At 33.5% G+C, this 17,858-nt stretch overlaps 1 protein-coding gene across 14 annotated transcripts in view; it reads left to right on the top strand.

The window, feature by feature from the left end:
* Nucleotides 1-17,858, top strand: part of ANKS1B (ankyrin repeat and sterile alpha motif domain containing 1B) — a 1,050,493-nt gene that overhangs the window by 412,995 nt on the left and 619,640 nt on the right. For all 14 annotated transcript variants that reach the window (XR_013350846.1, XM_077845971.1, XM_077845965.1 and 11 more), the window contains exon 11: nucleotides 10,560-10,696. Coding sequence is in view for 13 of the 14 variants with exons in the window: in XM_077845971.1 (XP_077702097.1) it covers nucleotides 10,560-10,696 (137 nt within the window). In the remaining variant the exon portion in view is untranslated. The remainder of the gene's footprint in view (nucleotides 1-10,559; nucleotides 10,697-17,858) is intronic.

Raw genomic sequence — 17,858 nt, 5'->3', positions numbered from 1 at the left:
ACACATAAAAAAACCCTAAATAAATAAATAAATTCTGAAACAGCAATACAGAGTCTTTCTGAACCTGTGAACTCATTTTAAGTATCTTTTAATTGTTTCCCTTAGGAAAACCTGTTATATTGGTGTTATTATTTTTTAGCATAGTATAATAATTTTTAATATAGCTGTGAATATAATGCTTATTTGTTCTAATAGTAGCCTTTAAAAATAAGTTTAACATCATAGACTTACATATAACTTATTGTAATAAGTTCTCGTTATAAAATTGAATACTTTGTTAATTTTGTTCAAAAAATATATGAAAAGCAAAATAAATAAAAGTAAAATATTTTCCTGAATCTTACCTATCAGGGTAACTAATTTTAAGATTCTGGTTTATTTCTTTTCCATTTTTTTCTTTCTTTTTTTCTGTGAATAGCTTTTGTATAAATGTGAATGAACATCTGGTATATATATACTTGTATTATTTTGATTTTTTAAAATCAATTATACATTTTTCTGATTATTAAAGTATAACATGACCTGACAACAAGTCTGTCAGGTTTTTTTAAAGTGACCCTTCCCCTGTTTTCCAGTGCATTAAAAATCATGATGAGGGATAAAATATAAAGTGAGAAAATTATGAATTCTAGTTGTGCTAAAAAAAAAGAAAAGAAAATATTTTTATCCTCAATTGGATCAGAAACACAAAATAGAAACTGGAACCTAAATGGCAACCTTACCTGGTGACTGGGCCCAGAAATGGGCAGGATCCATAAGAAAATTGCATCCTTCAAGGTAATGGAATTTAAAAGAGCCCCACTTCAAATGGGAGCCAGAGGTCAGGCCTACTGCTAAAAATGTACAGCCAAGGGTGTTAAATTTCCAGACAATAAAAACAAAGAAGATTGAGGTTTATGATCAGAGAGAGTAAGTAAAGTAGGCTAAAAAGCTAGAGAGACAAAGAAACAATGAATTTTGATTTTTTAAATAAATGTTTCTAGTAAAAATTTGAAGAGAAACCAAAAATTAAAAACACAATTAATATATTCTAAACCAGTACTGGAAAATAAAAGAATAAAGAAGCAAACCAAAACCAGAAAATAGAAATAATAAAAGACAAAGATGATCATATGGGGTGCAATTTTTAAAAATAGTGCTATATGCTTTATCCAGGAGTCAAACATAAATACAAATGACACAATGGGGTTAAAAAAGATCAAGTTAAGCCAGTCTAAGAAAGGCATTAAAGCAATATCATCAGTCAAAACATAATTGAAAGTTAAAAACATTAAAACTGATCAAGAGAGCTACTACATAACAATTAAGGAATCAAACACAGTATAGAAAGAAGTATAAGGTCACACAATTTTTCACACGTTTTTCACATACTACATTGCCTTGAAATATTAAAAGCCAAAACTGATAGGAGTTCAAAGAAAAACTGAATTCCACAATTTGTGCAAGATTTGAATATACCATATTTCACTGAGAATTTTGAAAAATGAAGAAACATAAGAACATACTATGTTGAATAATACATCAATCATGATTTAATAGACATATCTAGAACTGTGTACACATCAATAGAGAATGAATATATTCTTTTCTCACATATGTAAATTACTTAGAAAAGCCGACTACTTACTAGGTCACAGAGATGGGCAACGTATCAGATAATCAAGTCCTGATGTCAGGTTATAACGTAATGAAATTATGAGTTAATAATAAATAATAATAAATCATACTGTATTTGAAAAAGTTTTTTTCTATATATTGGGTGGTTTACAAATGACAAATATATGTGTGTAGTTCTGAATTAAAACCTGATACAATGCATAATTTTATAAGGGAAATACTAATAATTTCCCCCATTTTGCCTCACCCAAATGTGCCTACTTCCTAACCTACTTTCATGTAAACAATGCTGACAGCTCAGTTTATATCTTTTAGCATACAAGCTAAGAAAAGCATGTATATGTATATACATATGGGTTTCATTTCTTTTTACCAAAATAGAATCATGCCATACCTATTAGTTTGCAACTTTTTTTCTTTCATTGTATCCATTCATAGGGATTGTCTTGTCTGTGAGCAAGGTTATCCTTTTTCCTATTGTTAATTAACTGTAGAAACTTGCAGAAAATTTATTTCCCATGCAGTCGTATGGTGTTACAAGGCCAGCATGCATAAGTTCCAGTGGACCAAGGAAGGGCTGAGATTTTCCTGAAATTACGGTTTCCCCATTTCCCTCATCTCATCTCCTTTTCCACCTTGCACACAATGACTGAAACAGTAAAGAAAAAAAAAGAGAGATTGGAATATGATATACTACAAACTTTATGATAATAGTAATTGTAATTTACTGTGGCAGAGCAAACTGAAAAAAGATGTTCGCTGTCTAAAAAATTTTTTGAAGACCATAAAGTGGAAAATAAGAGGTACATTCAGCAACTGCATAGTAAATTTGATAAGATTATTCTCAACAGTAAAAAGAGAATCAATGAAAATAATTTGCTTAAAATTAGAACTAAATGCCCCACAAAACATTTTAAAACATTTTTTAGCAGGATCCAAACTTATAATTTAAATTTATGCAATACCTTTGACTTTCCTATTAATGATATTGAGTCAGGGAACTTACTTAACTTGGGTAGACATAATATTGAAACTGAAATTATTTTATTTTGAAATTAAATCAATTCTAAAAGCAATGAAACAATTCTGTCAATGTGAATGCAAATACTAAAGGAAAATAATTTTTTGCTACTCAATTCAATTATTTGAAAACTTTTAAGCATGTTTAGAACAACTTTGTTTTTAGTGGAATCTATTTTTCCAACTTTAATTTTACAAAATCTAAATAAGATCATGTATTTCCAATGAAAGTTTACTGCCTGAATTCACATGCTGAAAGTGTAATTATACTCCAGCTTATGAAGGCATAGTATACATAAAGGAACATAAAATATTTTATTAGTAATTTAAATGATAACATCCTGGATAAATTGAGTTAAATGATATATTATTAAAATTAATTTATTTTTACAAATTTTTTACACGTGGCTACTAGCAAATTGAAAATTACATATGTAGCTCACATTATATTTCTCTTAGATAATGCTAGTGTAGAGAAATAAAGTAATTCAGTCTTTCCTCTAGCATCATTGAGCAAAATTAGGGTTTTTTTTTAAATTGGTTTGTAGAAATTTCTTTTCGGCCTCATAATCTGTTACTGGTACTGCCATTCTAAAAATTTTTAGGATTGTTGTCAAATTTGATAAAACTCTTCTTTCATATCTAAGATATAAGATTTGGAAGAACTTTCCATGCGCTAACTCCTGTACATATCACATTTTTCTGGTACACAAATATTTCTAGGTCACACTCATATCTCAACATCACTCATATTGTAGTAGTGCTCTAAACCTTATGATTACATACTAAGCGAGTTGGCACAAGAGGTGGTAGAGAAAATTTCCAGATGCCATTTTAACATCTGGATTATATGAGGAAGTGACTTAAACCTTGCAAATATGTCCCACTAAACCCAAACTAAATGTATCCCAAACTCATCTTCTCCTTAGTCAGTTTAAAAAAAAAAAAACTGTCTCCAGCCATTTTAATACTACCCCAAACAAGGAGAAGTATGAAGCAAGGAAACTGGAATTGGAAAAAATTTGAAGAGATCTTAACTTATTACAATTAAAATATTTTACTTTTTATAAAATTTACTAAGACTTTTCCAGAGACCCGCCCAGCATCTTGGGACAGACCCATAAAAGTTTGGGATACTGAAGTTTAAACTTCGGTCTTTGCCTCTGAGCGTAAACCTTTTGTTTTACAAAAAAGGAAAGCCATATATATTTTTGCACATACTATTTTTCTCATTCAACAGTATTTCAAATGACTTCCTTGAAGTCAGCTGGTATCACTACAATTCATTCTTTTAAAGATTGCAAAATATTTGATGGTATTATGTATCATGATTTATTCCACTTTGGTTGAAGAGCCTTCACTTCATTTTGTATTATTTTCCCACTATTAACAAAAGAACAACAAACATCATTGTGTACCTGTCTTACTGGAGGTGCTTTTATTTCTATGATATAAATTTCAGTGGGAGTCACATATAAAGATCATACATCCTACTTTCCCTGAGTGTTCCCTTTTATGCTTGTTGACCTGGCATAACTGTTACTAGCGCTCCCTTTCACTGCCAAAAGTGTCCCAGTAGGGATAATAACTGTGTGCATACCCTAGTGAAAGGATGGATATGTATATTTTAATATATTTAATATCACTGGGCGCTTTTTATGTGCCATACATTGCTTTAAGCACTTTACATGTATTATCTCATTTAGTTTCCACAAATATCCTATTATTTTTATTTTACAGATAAGGAAACTGAGGCACAGAGAAATTAAGTAACTTACCCAAGTTCACATTTCTAGTAAGTGTGGAGTCATGATTTAAACCCCACAGCCTGGCTCCAGAGTAGGGTGACTAACCAAGCCCCAGGACTGAAGGGGTTCCCAGGATATAGGACTTCCAGGTTTAAAACTGAGAAAGAACCTAGCAAACCAAGGTAAGTTGTCTGTGTCATTAAGAGGCACTGATCTTAATGCTGTTGCTTTCCAAAATGGCTGTATCCATTTCTGTTGCCATCAGTAGTTTGAGAGTAGCTTTTTCCTGTAGGACTGTGGATATTAAGTCTCTAAGATAACTCCCAATTATCCCACCTCCTAGTATCTATGCCCTTGTGTTGCCCCTTTCCCTTGATGTAGACTGGACCTAGTGACTTGCTTCTATTGATTAGAATATGGCAAAAATATTTTAATCACATCCAGGATCAGATTACAAAAAAAGCTCTGGCTTCCATCATGCTAGCTTTCTCTTGCTCTCTGGCTTATTCACCACAATGAATGGGATCATCCCATTGTGAGCCTCTGTGGAGAGACCCACGTGTCAAGGAACTAAGAGGAGCTTTTAGTCAACAGCCAACATGAAACTAAGGCCCTCAGTCCAACAGCTCATGAAAATCCAGTACTGCCAACGACCTTGTGAGTGAAGCCAACTGCTCCTAGTCAAACTCAAATGAAACCATAGACCCAGCTGACATCTTAATTGCAGCCATCTGTGTTTTTGTTGGGGGATACTTCTTTCCATACATATTTAATGTAACAACTGTTATGCCCGATTTTATCTATTTATATACACACACACACATATGCATGAGCGTGAACGTACCTTATGGTAACTACAAACAAAAATCTACAATAGGTACCCCAAAAACAAAGAGAAAAAACCCCAAACATAACACTAAAGAAAACCACCAAACCACAAGGAAAAAGGCCAAGAATCGAAGAAAAGAGAAGAGCTACAAAAACAACCAGAAAACAATGAACAAAATGGCCCTAAGTACATACCTATCCATAAATACTTTAAATGGACCAAATGCTCCCATCAAAAGATATAGGGTGGCCAAATGGTTTAAAACTAACAAACAGGATCAATCTATGTGCTTCCTGTAAGAGATTCACTTCAGATCTAAAGGTACGTATAGACTGAAAGTGAAGGCATGGGAAAAGGTATTTCCATGCAAATGGAAAAAAACAGAAAGCTGGAGCAGCAATATTTATTATCACATCAGTCAGATTGGCTATTTTTAAAAGGACAAAAAACTGTTGCAAGGATGTGGAATAAAAGGAACCCTTGTGCACTGCTGATGGGAATGTCAATTGGTGCAGCCACTCTAGAAAACAGTATGGAGGTTCCTCAAAAAATGCAAAGTAGAACTATCATGCAATCTAGCAATTCCATATCAGGATATTTGTACAAAGAAAATGAAAATACCAATTTGAATGGGTATTTGCACCCCTATGTTCACTGTAGTATTTATTATTTACAATAGCCAAGATACGGAGGCAACCCAAGCGTCTGTCTATAGGTGAATTGATAAAAATGTATGGTGACAGTTTGGAAATAGATTTACTATGAGGATCATTTCATAATACGTAAAAATATTAAATAACTTCAATGTATACCTGAAACTGATAGGATATTGTATGTCAGCTATACTTTAATTAAAAAAAAAAAAAGGCTGGGTTTCAGGTTAGGTTTGTTGTTTTATGATGCCCCCACTTGTTGGTATTTCCTCCATTAATATCCTATTCAAACTGAACTCTTTACTTGACAAATGTGCCTAATTCTTTTCCATTTTCTAACTTTTGCTCATTGTACCTCCAACTCTTGGAGTGCCCTTCCCACTCATTTCTTCATGCATGGAATTTTACTGATCTATCAGAGACCTGCTTAGTCACTGCCTCTGCCATGACACTTTTCTTGAACCCCAGCCACAAGTAATCTCCGCTCTGTTTGTCATCTACGTAGCAATTAGCACAGTCTCTGGTGCACTTTCTTTGCTCAGTACATGCTAGTGAATGATGTTAAAATTCCACTCTGTAGCATTGCGTGTGGATTATTTTGTATTCATAGAATACTTTTAAAAGCTCACATAAGCTAGATTTTCTTCTAAGCTTGTTGTTTTAGAGGAAATGGACAATCATAATGCATAAGCTAATATGTAGTCAGAGAAGCTGACTAGAAGATAAGTCTCTTATTTCTATCTGAAATTGCAAGTATATTTAGAAATTTTCTCTAAGCAGTTTTTACATACCTCATTTCCTTTTTGTCAGCAATGTTTTGTAGCTGCAGGTGTAAAAAATGTAGGTTGACCACATAAAACCGTCTTGGACACAGGCTGTCATTTTGCAGATTCCACTGGATAATAGGTATTTTTAAAATAATAAAGGGTATTTAAAATATGCTTCTCTTTTGGATTTTCTCAAAAAAAAAAAAAAAGACCATTGATTACAAAAGCCAGATCACATTTCTCCATGTAATTAAGGGCATTTTTGATGTTTGCCATTGCCATACAGGTTTTGCTTTATTCACTTTATTTCATTTAGTATTTTTAAAGGCATTGAGCTAAGAAATGTGGAGGGGATGAGGGAAATATAAGTGTCTGCAAAAACATAACCGCGTCTGGAAGAGATAATGAACAACGCAAGGTAGTATAAAATCAAATTATCAGTGTAATGGTACAGATCTCGGATTCAGAAGATGGAGACAGTTATAATCTTTTCTAAATAATTTAGTACTTGATTACCCATTGTCTTGTACTATGTATTAAATTACTTATAAGAAACATTCAAAAAGCTTTTGCCTTACAGTCTGCATAAAGTACCCCTCGGTTTTTCTGATTTCCAATGGTAGTCCACAGGGCCAGCCCTTGCAGTGAATCATTCCTCAAGGGATCACCTCTTATTCCTGGAATTAAATTCTGTCTCTACCAATTCGTGTGAATAGCTAAAAGATACTGGTCTCAAATTCTATCCAAGTATTCACAGTCTTTACTCTAGATGTATTATCTGCAAAGCATTATTATTATTATTACTATTATTATTATTAGTTTTGCTTTTCCTTCTGGATTTTATTTTCTATGTTTTAATTCTGATAATATTTAATTTGATAGGGAAAAATAAAACCCGTGCTTTGTGCCTGATAACATGCTAGATACTTTTCACATGTATTCTCTCATTTTTATCTGTGCACATAAACCACAACTTTCTTCTAGATGGTTATTATTAATCATTCTCATTTTTAAAGTTAAGAAAACTGATGTCCAGAGAGGATAAAATAAATTGTCTAACATTTGAGCAGGCAAGACGTCAGCATCTGGTATTAGAATATAAGTTTGGTTGCTTTTTTGAATTAGAGTTTACTAAAAGACAAAGAATTAAATATCTTGTGCTAAAAAAAAGTTGAGTAACAAGTAGCACAGAATTGAAGATGAGACAGAAAATAGAAGAAAATACCATGAGTGAGAGACCCAGAAACAGACACATGAAGGCTTCAGATAATCGAATTGTCAGGCATAGATTTTAAAAAAACAACTGTGTTGCTATGCTCTTTTCCACCAAATACAAGCAAGCTTGAAATTGTTAAGAAACTGAAAAATGCCAACTGGTGACATTGTATATTTGAAAAGGAAGCAAATAAAATTTTAGAATGGTAAAGTATAAGTGAAATTAAGAAGATGATTTGATAGACTAGACACTGCTGAGGAAAGAGCCCATAAACTGGATAAATGAGTATTAAAAACTATTCAGAATGCAACACAGAGAAACAATAATTTGAAAACTGCAACAGAGTATAAATAATGAGAATAAGGCCTCTAACATTTTTTCACTGGAGTCCAATAAATATTAGCTATTATTATTATTACTGTGTCACTTCTTGCTTAAAAATTTTCAATATTTCCCACTGCCTACAGAATTAAATATATACTTGTATACTAATAAAACTTCCTTCTACTTAAACTTAGCCTCAGCTTTTCCCTAACACAAGATAACAGCTTTGTCTTTGCTCTTTTTACCTCCATGCCCTTCCTTAGGTTTTTATGTTCCGTCTAATCTTTCTTGCCCGAAAATGGAAACCTTTCACAGGCCTCTCTTCTTTCCCAGCCATGGTCTGGTGATTGTTTCCCCTCTTGGTGTATCATTGTGCTGCCTTTATTATCAGATCTTAAGTCATATTGCATTATACTTTGTCTATGTGTCTGATGTCACATTTGATTGTATACGTCTTGAGGGCATGGATTTTTAGACATTTTATCAAAATTTATATTTTTTCAAAGCAGTTTCAGTTTCCCAGAAAAATGGAGCAGAAGGTATAGAGGTTTATTTCTCTCATGCCCCACACCCACACAGGCACACCCCACCCCCACCCCCACTATCACATTACCCGCTGTGGTGGTACACTTGTTATGGTCAGCAAGCCAACATTGACCTGCTGCTATCATCCATTGTCCATGGTTTATGCAAGGGTTCACTCCGGATGCTGCACATGCGATGAGCTTAGACAAATGTATAATGACATGGATGCACCAACACTCCCGTACAGAAGAGTTTTACTGCTGTAAAAATCCTCTGTGCTCCATCGATTCATCCTTCCTTACCTTCCACTCTCTGCCTAGAGGTTCTTTTTAATTTATCCTTAGAACATAACATACTACTTGACACATAGTTGCCCCCAAATAAATGTTTTTAGATTATATGGTTGAAAGAATGAAAGGGAGGGACAAATGGGAGAGAACTGGGGCTTCTTTTAATTGTCTTGCTGACTGATATTTTATCTCTGTTTCAATATTTACTCAAAACAATTCTATCCTAGTCAGAAGAACACCTAACGTGACCATCTTTCAAAACTCTGCATATTCTTGAGACACTAATTCAAATCTCATCTTATCCATTAAACCTGAGTCAGGAGTGAACTCTGGGTACTTTTAAGACATATTTAATAAATGATCTATTTCATTCAATGCGTCACATTTGTATTTTTCTGTTGTTGTTTTATAAGCCTATCTCTGGACTCCCCAGTGTAACTGACTTATATTTTATATGATGGGTAGAGTTTTTATCCCCTCGCTTTTAATAAGCAAGAGGTGTTTTCATGAATTATTACTTTTTACTTGGGATTGTAGACAATGGCCATGGAACAGAGAAACCTGCTAATCTATAAAGAATTCACAGTCTTAGTTTCCTTTGCATGAGTTCAACTGTCTAGGACAGAAAATTATTGGGAACTAATGAAAACAATTTTTTTTTGTTTTTTTTTAATTTTTTTTGTTTGTTTTAGATTTGAACTTGCAAGAGTCTCCATACAAAGCTGTAGAGGATTGCCAAATTATCATTAAAATAATATAATTTCCGTGGGCTAGCAAGAGTTATTTATAGAATTTTCCATCCTTTTCCAAGTATATTAAACATTCCAAAACTGCATCTTTTTTGTTATTTAGTTTTGATAAAAATTTAAGAAGAACGTTTTATGCATGTTGCTGGTTTTAATAAAGTCATCACTTTATTTCTCCTCCAACCCTTAATACTAAACATAATGGAGAGATTTTTGAAATTTCATTCAAGTAGTTTGTATAAGAAGATGTGCTTATCTGGCTGTGATAGTTTTGTGTCAGTCTACATTGCAAAACTATTGTGCACAAATGTCAATTTTTCCTCAGGTTAATTCACTGGGATGCTTCTTAACAGTTTGATGGATTTCTGGGAAAAGTGATTTGAAGAGGCTTGAATTTGGGTTTTATGACTCAGGGAGATACAAAACTTCCACTTCAATAAAGATCAAAACCCATTTGAAAGATTATGGGGAAAACTTAGCCCAATCATATAAAAAATCATATTCATCTTAATTAAGATGAAGTTTGGGCAATTTGTATAATGTAGTCTTGATAGCTGTGTTGGGTGATCCATCATTAGGAATTAATAATAGTATTCTTCCTTCTTGGAATAATACTACAGAGTATAGTCACCATTCCAAAAGAAAGCAAAGCATTCAATGAACATTATCCTTAAAATAGACTTCTGTGCATATTCTTCACTATGATCCTGTAATTGTTACCAGTTTTTAAGTTGAAATCTCAATTTGTGTTGACTAAAGTGATTTCAAGTCTTGAAAGGTAAACTGAGTGATTAGGTTTATGGCAGTTTTATTTTTATTCACAGATAATGCATCTGAGGTAGCAATTACTGCTCCAGGAAATAGTAACCATAGAAACAGCTCGACAGGCCCAACACCTGACTGCTCACCTCCATCCCCTGACACTGCCCTCAAAAATATTGTAAAAGTAATTCGACCTCAGGTAAGTGCCCAGAATGACATCATCTGCAGTAGTGTATATTGTTTTTGAATCATTGCATGTATACTCCTTATATTGCAATGCCTAGAACATTTTATGATTTGCAAGTACATTAAAAAAATTTTTTTTTGCAAATACATTTTTAGATTAAAAGGAAAGACTTAGAGAAGGATGTTTCCCTCCTTGGAAACATCCAAGGAAACATCCTTCCTTGTTTCCAAGGAACATCCTTCCTTGGAAAATTCATTATTTTTGGAATAATGAATTTGTATACTACATGAGAAAAACAAGTGAAACTTAGAGAAATGGCTATTTTACATCATTTCCCTTCACGTTTTGATAATCATGCTCCAATTATTGAGCTGTTACATGTTTTCTGAGTTTTCCTGCTACTTTTGTCTTCATTTTCCTGGACATGTTGCATTATTTGTGATCACTTCTCTATCTTCCAAACCAAGTTGTTTTGATAGTTTTCTTTAAATTCTCTATTCCTTATGGTTTACAACTAATTTTGTCTGTGTTTGATAGTGCATCTCTTGTTGCTCCTTATTTGTCTCCAGTGCTCACTTTCTTCTAGCTTGTCTCCCTCTACCTTTTGTTCTTTTTTTTTCAACTTCTCTCACTTGTTTGTATGGGTTTCTTTCTCTCCCCTCTCCTCTTTCAGTTGGATTTCCCAGTAGGCGGTTTGCAGGCAAGCTTTAGAAATATCATTGGAACAAGCTGTTCTGTGATATTTCATTGAAAATAGCACTTATAAAGCTGTTTGCATTACATTTTTGCCAACAGATGGACTCAGAACATGGAATTGGTGGTGTTCTCAACCTGGCTCATTCTGAATGGGCCTCACAAAATCCAAGAGAGGGGGACTTTGGATCCAATCAATGCCATTCACCATCTACTTAGATATATAGTATGAACAAATCCTTGAGCCAATTTGCAAGAGAAATGTCTCTTTTTAGGACTGTTTTGGTCTAAATGAGCAATGATTTGCTTAATATCTTCAATATGATTTATTTTAGTTTATTTTCATTATAATCATCCTCATGAATAAAATGGTATTTTAACTTCATATATTCACTGTAGCTTATAGAACACTTTCACATAAACTGTTTCATTTAACCTTCATTAATTTCAAGGGAATGTCATAGTGTTATGGATAAGGATATTGACACTCTAAAGGGGTGAACTTGTACAACCGATTCAAAGTTCCTTCTCTTTTTTTTCTCAATGTAATAGTTGCCTCTTCCAGTCCTGCTCAGATCTTCTTGCGTTTGTACAACATCTTAATGAGGATGGAGCTCAGGTTCATTCAGGCAAGATAACATTTCACGCAGTGTCCCAACTACTGGAGGAGGAAATGTCTTCATAGATCCCTTCTTTCTTTTCAGAAAAAATTGATCTAGTTCATTTGCTTCAAGAAATAAACCTCACTACAGCCAGATTTAGATGCTAAATGTCACATTTGTCTTCACTGGTTCTCTCATTATATGAAGGTGTTTCTGGTGTTACTGTGCAGTCATTACATTTTCAGCATTTTTAATTACTTAGGTAGGAGGTTATCTTATATATAAATGAGTGTGACGTCCATTACTAAACACATTTTTATATCAACGTAAATTATCTAATGTAAATGCATTTAGTCACCCAATGAATAAAACGCAAATTTCTTTCTTTCTTTCTGTGTATGTGTAATCTAATAAACTCTAAGAGATCTTACTCTATAAATTCTTCTTTGTATTCTCTGTCATATTTTTATTTTAGTTTATTTTGGTAAATTGAAAAAAGTAGCAGTGGCCAAAAATTCCATTTTGACTTGATTACTTGGTTTTGTCGTTATTAAATGTTTATGAAGGCAACTCATTCCACCTTCTTTTCTTAAATGTTGTAATGATGATTTAGGAAGGGAAAAAATTAAGTGAGAAAGTCAGGAAACTAGGGTGATGGTATTTAAATTTGAGCCAATGCAGCCTGTTAGTGTATATGTAATAGGACAGTAGCAGCTAAGGTGTGTAGTTGGAAAAGAATATAACCTCAGTTGGGTTACTCTTCCTTTCACCTCAGAGACTTTGGTGCTTTACCTATTTCTTCTTATGAGTTCTGATCTTCTGGACTCCATATTCATTGTAAAAAGCAGAGAATAGAAAATTCAAGTGGAGGCACCTGGGTGGCTCAGTCGGTTAGGCATCTGCCTTGGCTCAGGTCATGATCCTAGGGTCCTGGGATGCCAGTGTCGGTATCAGACTCCTTGCTCAGTGGGAAGCCTGTTCCTCCTTCCCACTTGTGCTCTGTCTTGCTGTCTTTCACTATCTCTCTCTTTCTCTCTCAAATAAATAAATTTTTTAAAAAGTTCAAATGGAAGTAATTATGAGGGATTTTAAGTAGGACATGTGATTTCAGAAAAAGGCTTGGAGACTAGAGGGTGTGGATGGGGGACAGCTAGATGGAAAAAGTAGTGGACTCCCTGGTGTGTTCTGACAAGTCACAGGTGTGTCAGGGATGGAACACTGTCAAGAGTTTACTGTTCCAAAGAAAAGATAATTATTGGCTAGCTTATATGAGAGCCCATATTTTTGATCACAGGTTTAATCCTCTAAAGTATTTGCTAATTCTGGCTTTATGTGTGGAAATGCAAGAAATGTGAAATTAGGTTGACTTGCAGTATTCAAACTTTTTTTTTTCATTTACTAATTAGACATTAATAACATGGTTGAAATTATTGTTTCACTCTTAAAACTGGTGATGAGCCTTGGAAATAAAAGTATAAGAACAACTCTTATCCATGAATTTACATTTATTTGCCCAGGTATTAGCAGATGTGTTCAGTCTTATTGTGAGAAGAATGACCTAAAATAGATGAGAGATGAAAACAAAACTTTCATCTCATTCAGTGGAGACTTCTTAGACCAAGTTACTTCTCCTTGCCTCATATGCATGTCTTAATGTAATATACTTTTTTTCATAACTCTACCTGTAAATGGAGAATATCCCTTATAACCAAGGAGTCCTTGCTGTCACAATGAGGTAGGCCTGATTACACCTTGCATGTGTTTCTGATTAGTGTGTTAATAACTTGGAAGTTACCAACTTGTGGTGCTTTGTTAAGTTTGATTTTATTTAGCATATTTACTAACTCACTAAGTCACAGCTGTTAGTCCTGTATCTTGCGTTTGATCTTTTTACCTTTGCTCCTTTGGGCTCTTTCATGTCTCAAAATTCTCCAGATTGTGAAGCATTCTATTTTCAATTCACAGAGGCTGAAATATTTATATGCTACTGGTAAACCTTTGTTTCTCTCCAGTATATTGACCCAAAAGGCTGAGTTTCTCTACTTAGATGAATTCACAAGGCTGGGTTTATTTACATATGCTGGAAAATAAAATTATTTTGAAACTTGAGAAAGTACTTCTAAATACTTGAAAAATTATTACTGTTGAATAAATTTTAAGTAAGTCTGTTGAAACACCAAGTTTTCTTCTTTCTACTAATCATATGCTACCTGTAATAAGTTTTTGGGTTTTTTTAAGGTTTTTGTGGTGAAACATCTTTTTCCCCCTAACTGAAGAATAAAACACAATTTGATGAATTTTGACTATTTGTATATGTAAGTGTAACCACTACTCAAGGCAAGATATTAAAACATTATCATCATCCCAGAAAGTTGTTTCAATCAACTATACCCAGTCCCACCTTAGAATAACTCCTTTCTGATTATCATCACCATAGGTTAGGATTGTCTATTCTTAGACTTTATATAAATGGAATCCTACAGTGTATGTGTGTTTTATGTATGTCAGTGTCTAACTTCCTTCACTCAACATAATGTTTTTGGGATTTGCTCATATTGTTCTTTTTTGCTGAACAGTATTCTCCTAGAACAATATAGTACAATTTATCTCTTTTCCTGTGGATAAATATTTGTGTTTTTCTGCTCTTTACTATTTTGAATGAAAATGTTGTGAATACTAACATTTACATCTTTTATAGCTATGTATTTTCATATAGATACCAAAGAGTAGAATTGTTGGGTCATAGATAGAAGAGTAAATAACTTTATAAGAAACTTCCTTAAAATTTTCCAGAGTAGTCCCATTTTATAATCCCCAACAGAAATGTGTGAGAATTTTAGTTTCTCTACCTTCTCTCAAACATTTGGTGACTTTTAAATTTTTTTTAGTTTAGCCATTCTTATGGGAGTGAAAAGATTTCTCATTAGAGTTTTAATTTGCATTTTTCTGATGACTAATAATGTTGAGCACCTTTTCCTGTGGCTATTGCCCATTCTTAGATCTTTTGAGGCATGCCTATGCAAGTCTTTATAATGCAGTTGTTTAATTTCCCACTTGTTGATTTGTCCTGTAATTCCTAGAGATATGGGTCCTTATCAGGTTTCTGTACTGTAAATATTTTTCCTCAGTGTGTGGTTTGTCTAAATATCTTTAATGGTGACATTGGTGAACAGAATGTTTTAATTCTGGTGATAGCCAGTGTATCAATTTTTTTTTCTTTCATAGTTTGTGCTTTTTGTTTCTTTTCCAGGTTGTGAATATATATATATATATATATACACACACATTTTTTTTTAATAAAAGCTTTCTGGTTCTTGCTTTTATATTTAGTTCTATGATCCATCTCAAATTGTTGTGTGGTGTGAGGTAGGAGTTGAGATTATTTTTTTCCCTACATGGAAAAAAGACTTTCCTGTCCTCATTGAATTGATTTAATACTTTAGTATTGTTTATTACTTTCACTTTCCAATTGTTTGTTGTCAATATATAGAAATGCAATTGAATTTTGTATTATCCTTTTATCGTGCCAGCTGGATAATTTCATTTTAAAAGTTTAGTTTTTAAAAAGAAATACATTTCTTAGAGTTTTGTCTGTCATTGAGATTAATGACAGTTTTACCTCTTTTCTAGTCTTTATATCTTTTGTTTCTTTTCCTTACTGCTGTGCCTATAGTGCAATGGTGTATAGAAGTGGTAAATCCAAAAATCCTTGCCTTATTTTCTAGCTTTGAGGGAAACCATTCAGTATTAAGCATAATATCAATTATAAATTTTTATATGTACCATTCTACTCCTAGTTTGCTGAGTTTTTAGCATAAAAGGGTGTTGATTTTTTTTTAACTTTTTCTATATATATTTAGCTAATCATATCATTTTTTTCTCCTTTTTTCTGTTGATGTAATAAGTTAATTGTTTTATTATAAATGTTAATTCAACTTTGCGTTTCTGGGATAAATACCACTTGGTTATGATGTTTTATACTTTTTCTGTGGTATTTGATTCAAAAGGCAATTTGGATAAAGCTTTAGTGTGTAGAGAGATGGATTAGATGTAAGGGAGTCAAAGATGACTAATGATTTGAGCCCAGTTGGCTGGGATTTTGAAATGATATAGGTATAGGAAAGACTTGAGCAAAAGTTCATTTTGATGAAGGAGAAAGATGATAAATTTGGCTTTGTAAACATATTGAGTGTGGGGTATGATATACAAATTAGGAATACTGGAGTGGAGCTCTGATGAGAGAATTGGAGCTTAAGGTGAAGATTTTATAGTCAGTTATAGAATTTGATGGTGAAAGGAAATAGTACCAAAGATAGGGTGCTAGGAAATATTTACACTTAAGCAATATAATATTTGTCGAACACCTAATATATTTAATTTTCATAGTATTTTAGAATTGATATTATTATTTTAATTTTATAGATGAAGAAATTGAGAAGGGAGAAGTTTAATAACTTCACATATACTTCAGGAAGGCCTTAGTAAGAGAGAAGGAGCACTGAGAGATATAAAAAAGACAAAACATTACCATGAATATAAAGGGAAAAAAGAAAGTTGAAGAAGAGATTAGTCAAATTGTCAAAAATCATAGAGTGATGATGTAAAAGACAGATCGAAATGTCACTTTATTTGGTGGTTTTGAGGGCAAAGGCCTTCAAGAATGCAGAAAAGGTAGAAGCTTAAAATGGGGATTGTTGAAGAGTTGGGGAAAAAGCAATGCGTTGATTGCAGATTATTCTTTTGAATAGTTTGGTGGTAAAAGGAAAGAAAGTAATATGGCAGTGTGTTGAAGGAAAGGCAAAGTTGAGGAAAGAGTTTTTCTTTTATTTTGGATGCAGGAAATTAAACTTGGTTGTAGAAAATGGGAAAGAGGAAACTAAAAGTTAATTGGAGAGATAGAAGTGATAAGGACTGAAATGTTAAATTTTATAATAGGAGGAGTGACTAAATGCAATTAGCTTCAAACTTCAAATATTCTTGGCATTACTGGATGCAGGAGATACTTTGGGTAAAGCATTAGTTGTTAGAGTACTGGATTCTTGAGCTGTGCTCTTGGTGGTGGTTTTAGTCAGATGATTTTTTTCCCCGCTTCTTTCTTCTGTTTTATGACACATATCAAGTGTAAAATGACAGAAGAGGGTGTTCAGGAAATGGCCCTAGGTGAAGGCAGAGAAAGAGTCTATTGTTAGCACAATATTAGAAATCCTCAAAACATGTACTTAATATTGAACATTATAATAACATTTTAGTGAAGGTAAGTAGATGTTAACAGGAAGTCAACCTGAAAAATAGGAAAGTTCTGATATCTTGAAGTGTCCCTGGTACTATCCAGATCTTACCTCATAGTTTAAATTCTATCCCTCATACTTTAAATTCCATCCTAAGTGGAATTCAACACAATGAAATGACTGCAGGGTGCATTCTTTTGCAGCTAGTGAGGGACCCTATCAAAAAGAAGCAAACAGGCCATAGAGGTAAAGAAAAGAAAAAGTCAAGGGGTCAGTTATTCTTTTTTTTTTTTAATTTTTTTTTATTATTTATTTATGATAGTCATACAGAGAGAGAGAGAGAGGCAGAGACACAGGCAGAGGGAGAAGCAGGCTCCATGCACCGGGAGCCCGACGTGGGACACGATCCCAGGTCTCCAGGATCGCGCCCTGGGCCAAAGGCAGGCGCCAAACCGCTGGGCCACCCAGGGATCCCCTCTTTTTTTTTTTTAATAATAAATTTATTTTTTATTGATGTTCAATTTGGCAACATACAGAATAACACCCAGTGCTCATACCATCAAGCGCCCCCCTCAGTGCCCGTCACCCATTCGCCCTCACCTCCCGCCCTCCTCCCCCTCCACCACCCCTAGTTCGTTTCCCAGAGTTAGG

This window comes from Canis aureus, chromosome 13, assembly GCF_053574225.1.
Source record: "Canis aureus isolate CA01 chromosome 13, VMU_Caureus_v.1.0, whole genome shotgun sequence".
NCBI classification, from domain to species: Eukaryota; Metazoa; Chordata; class Mammalia; order Carnivora; family Canidae; genus Canis; species Canis aureus.
Note: the sequence above shows the minus strand (reverse complement) of the source record. Positions and strands in the feature narration are given on the sequence as shown.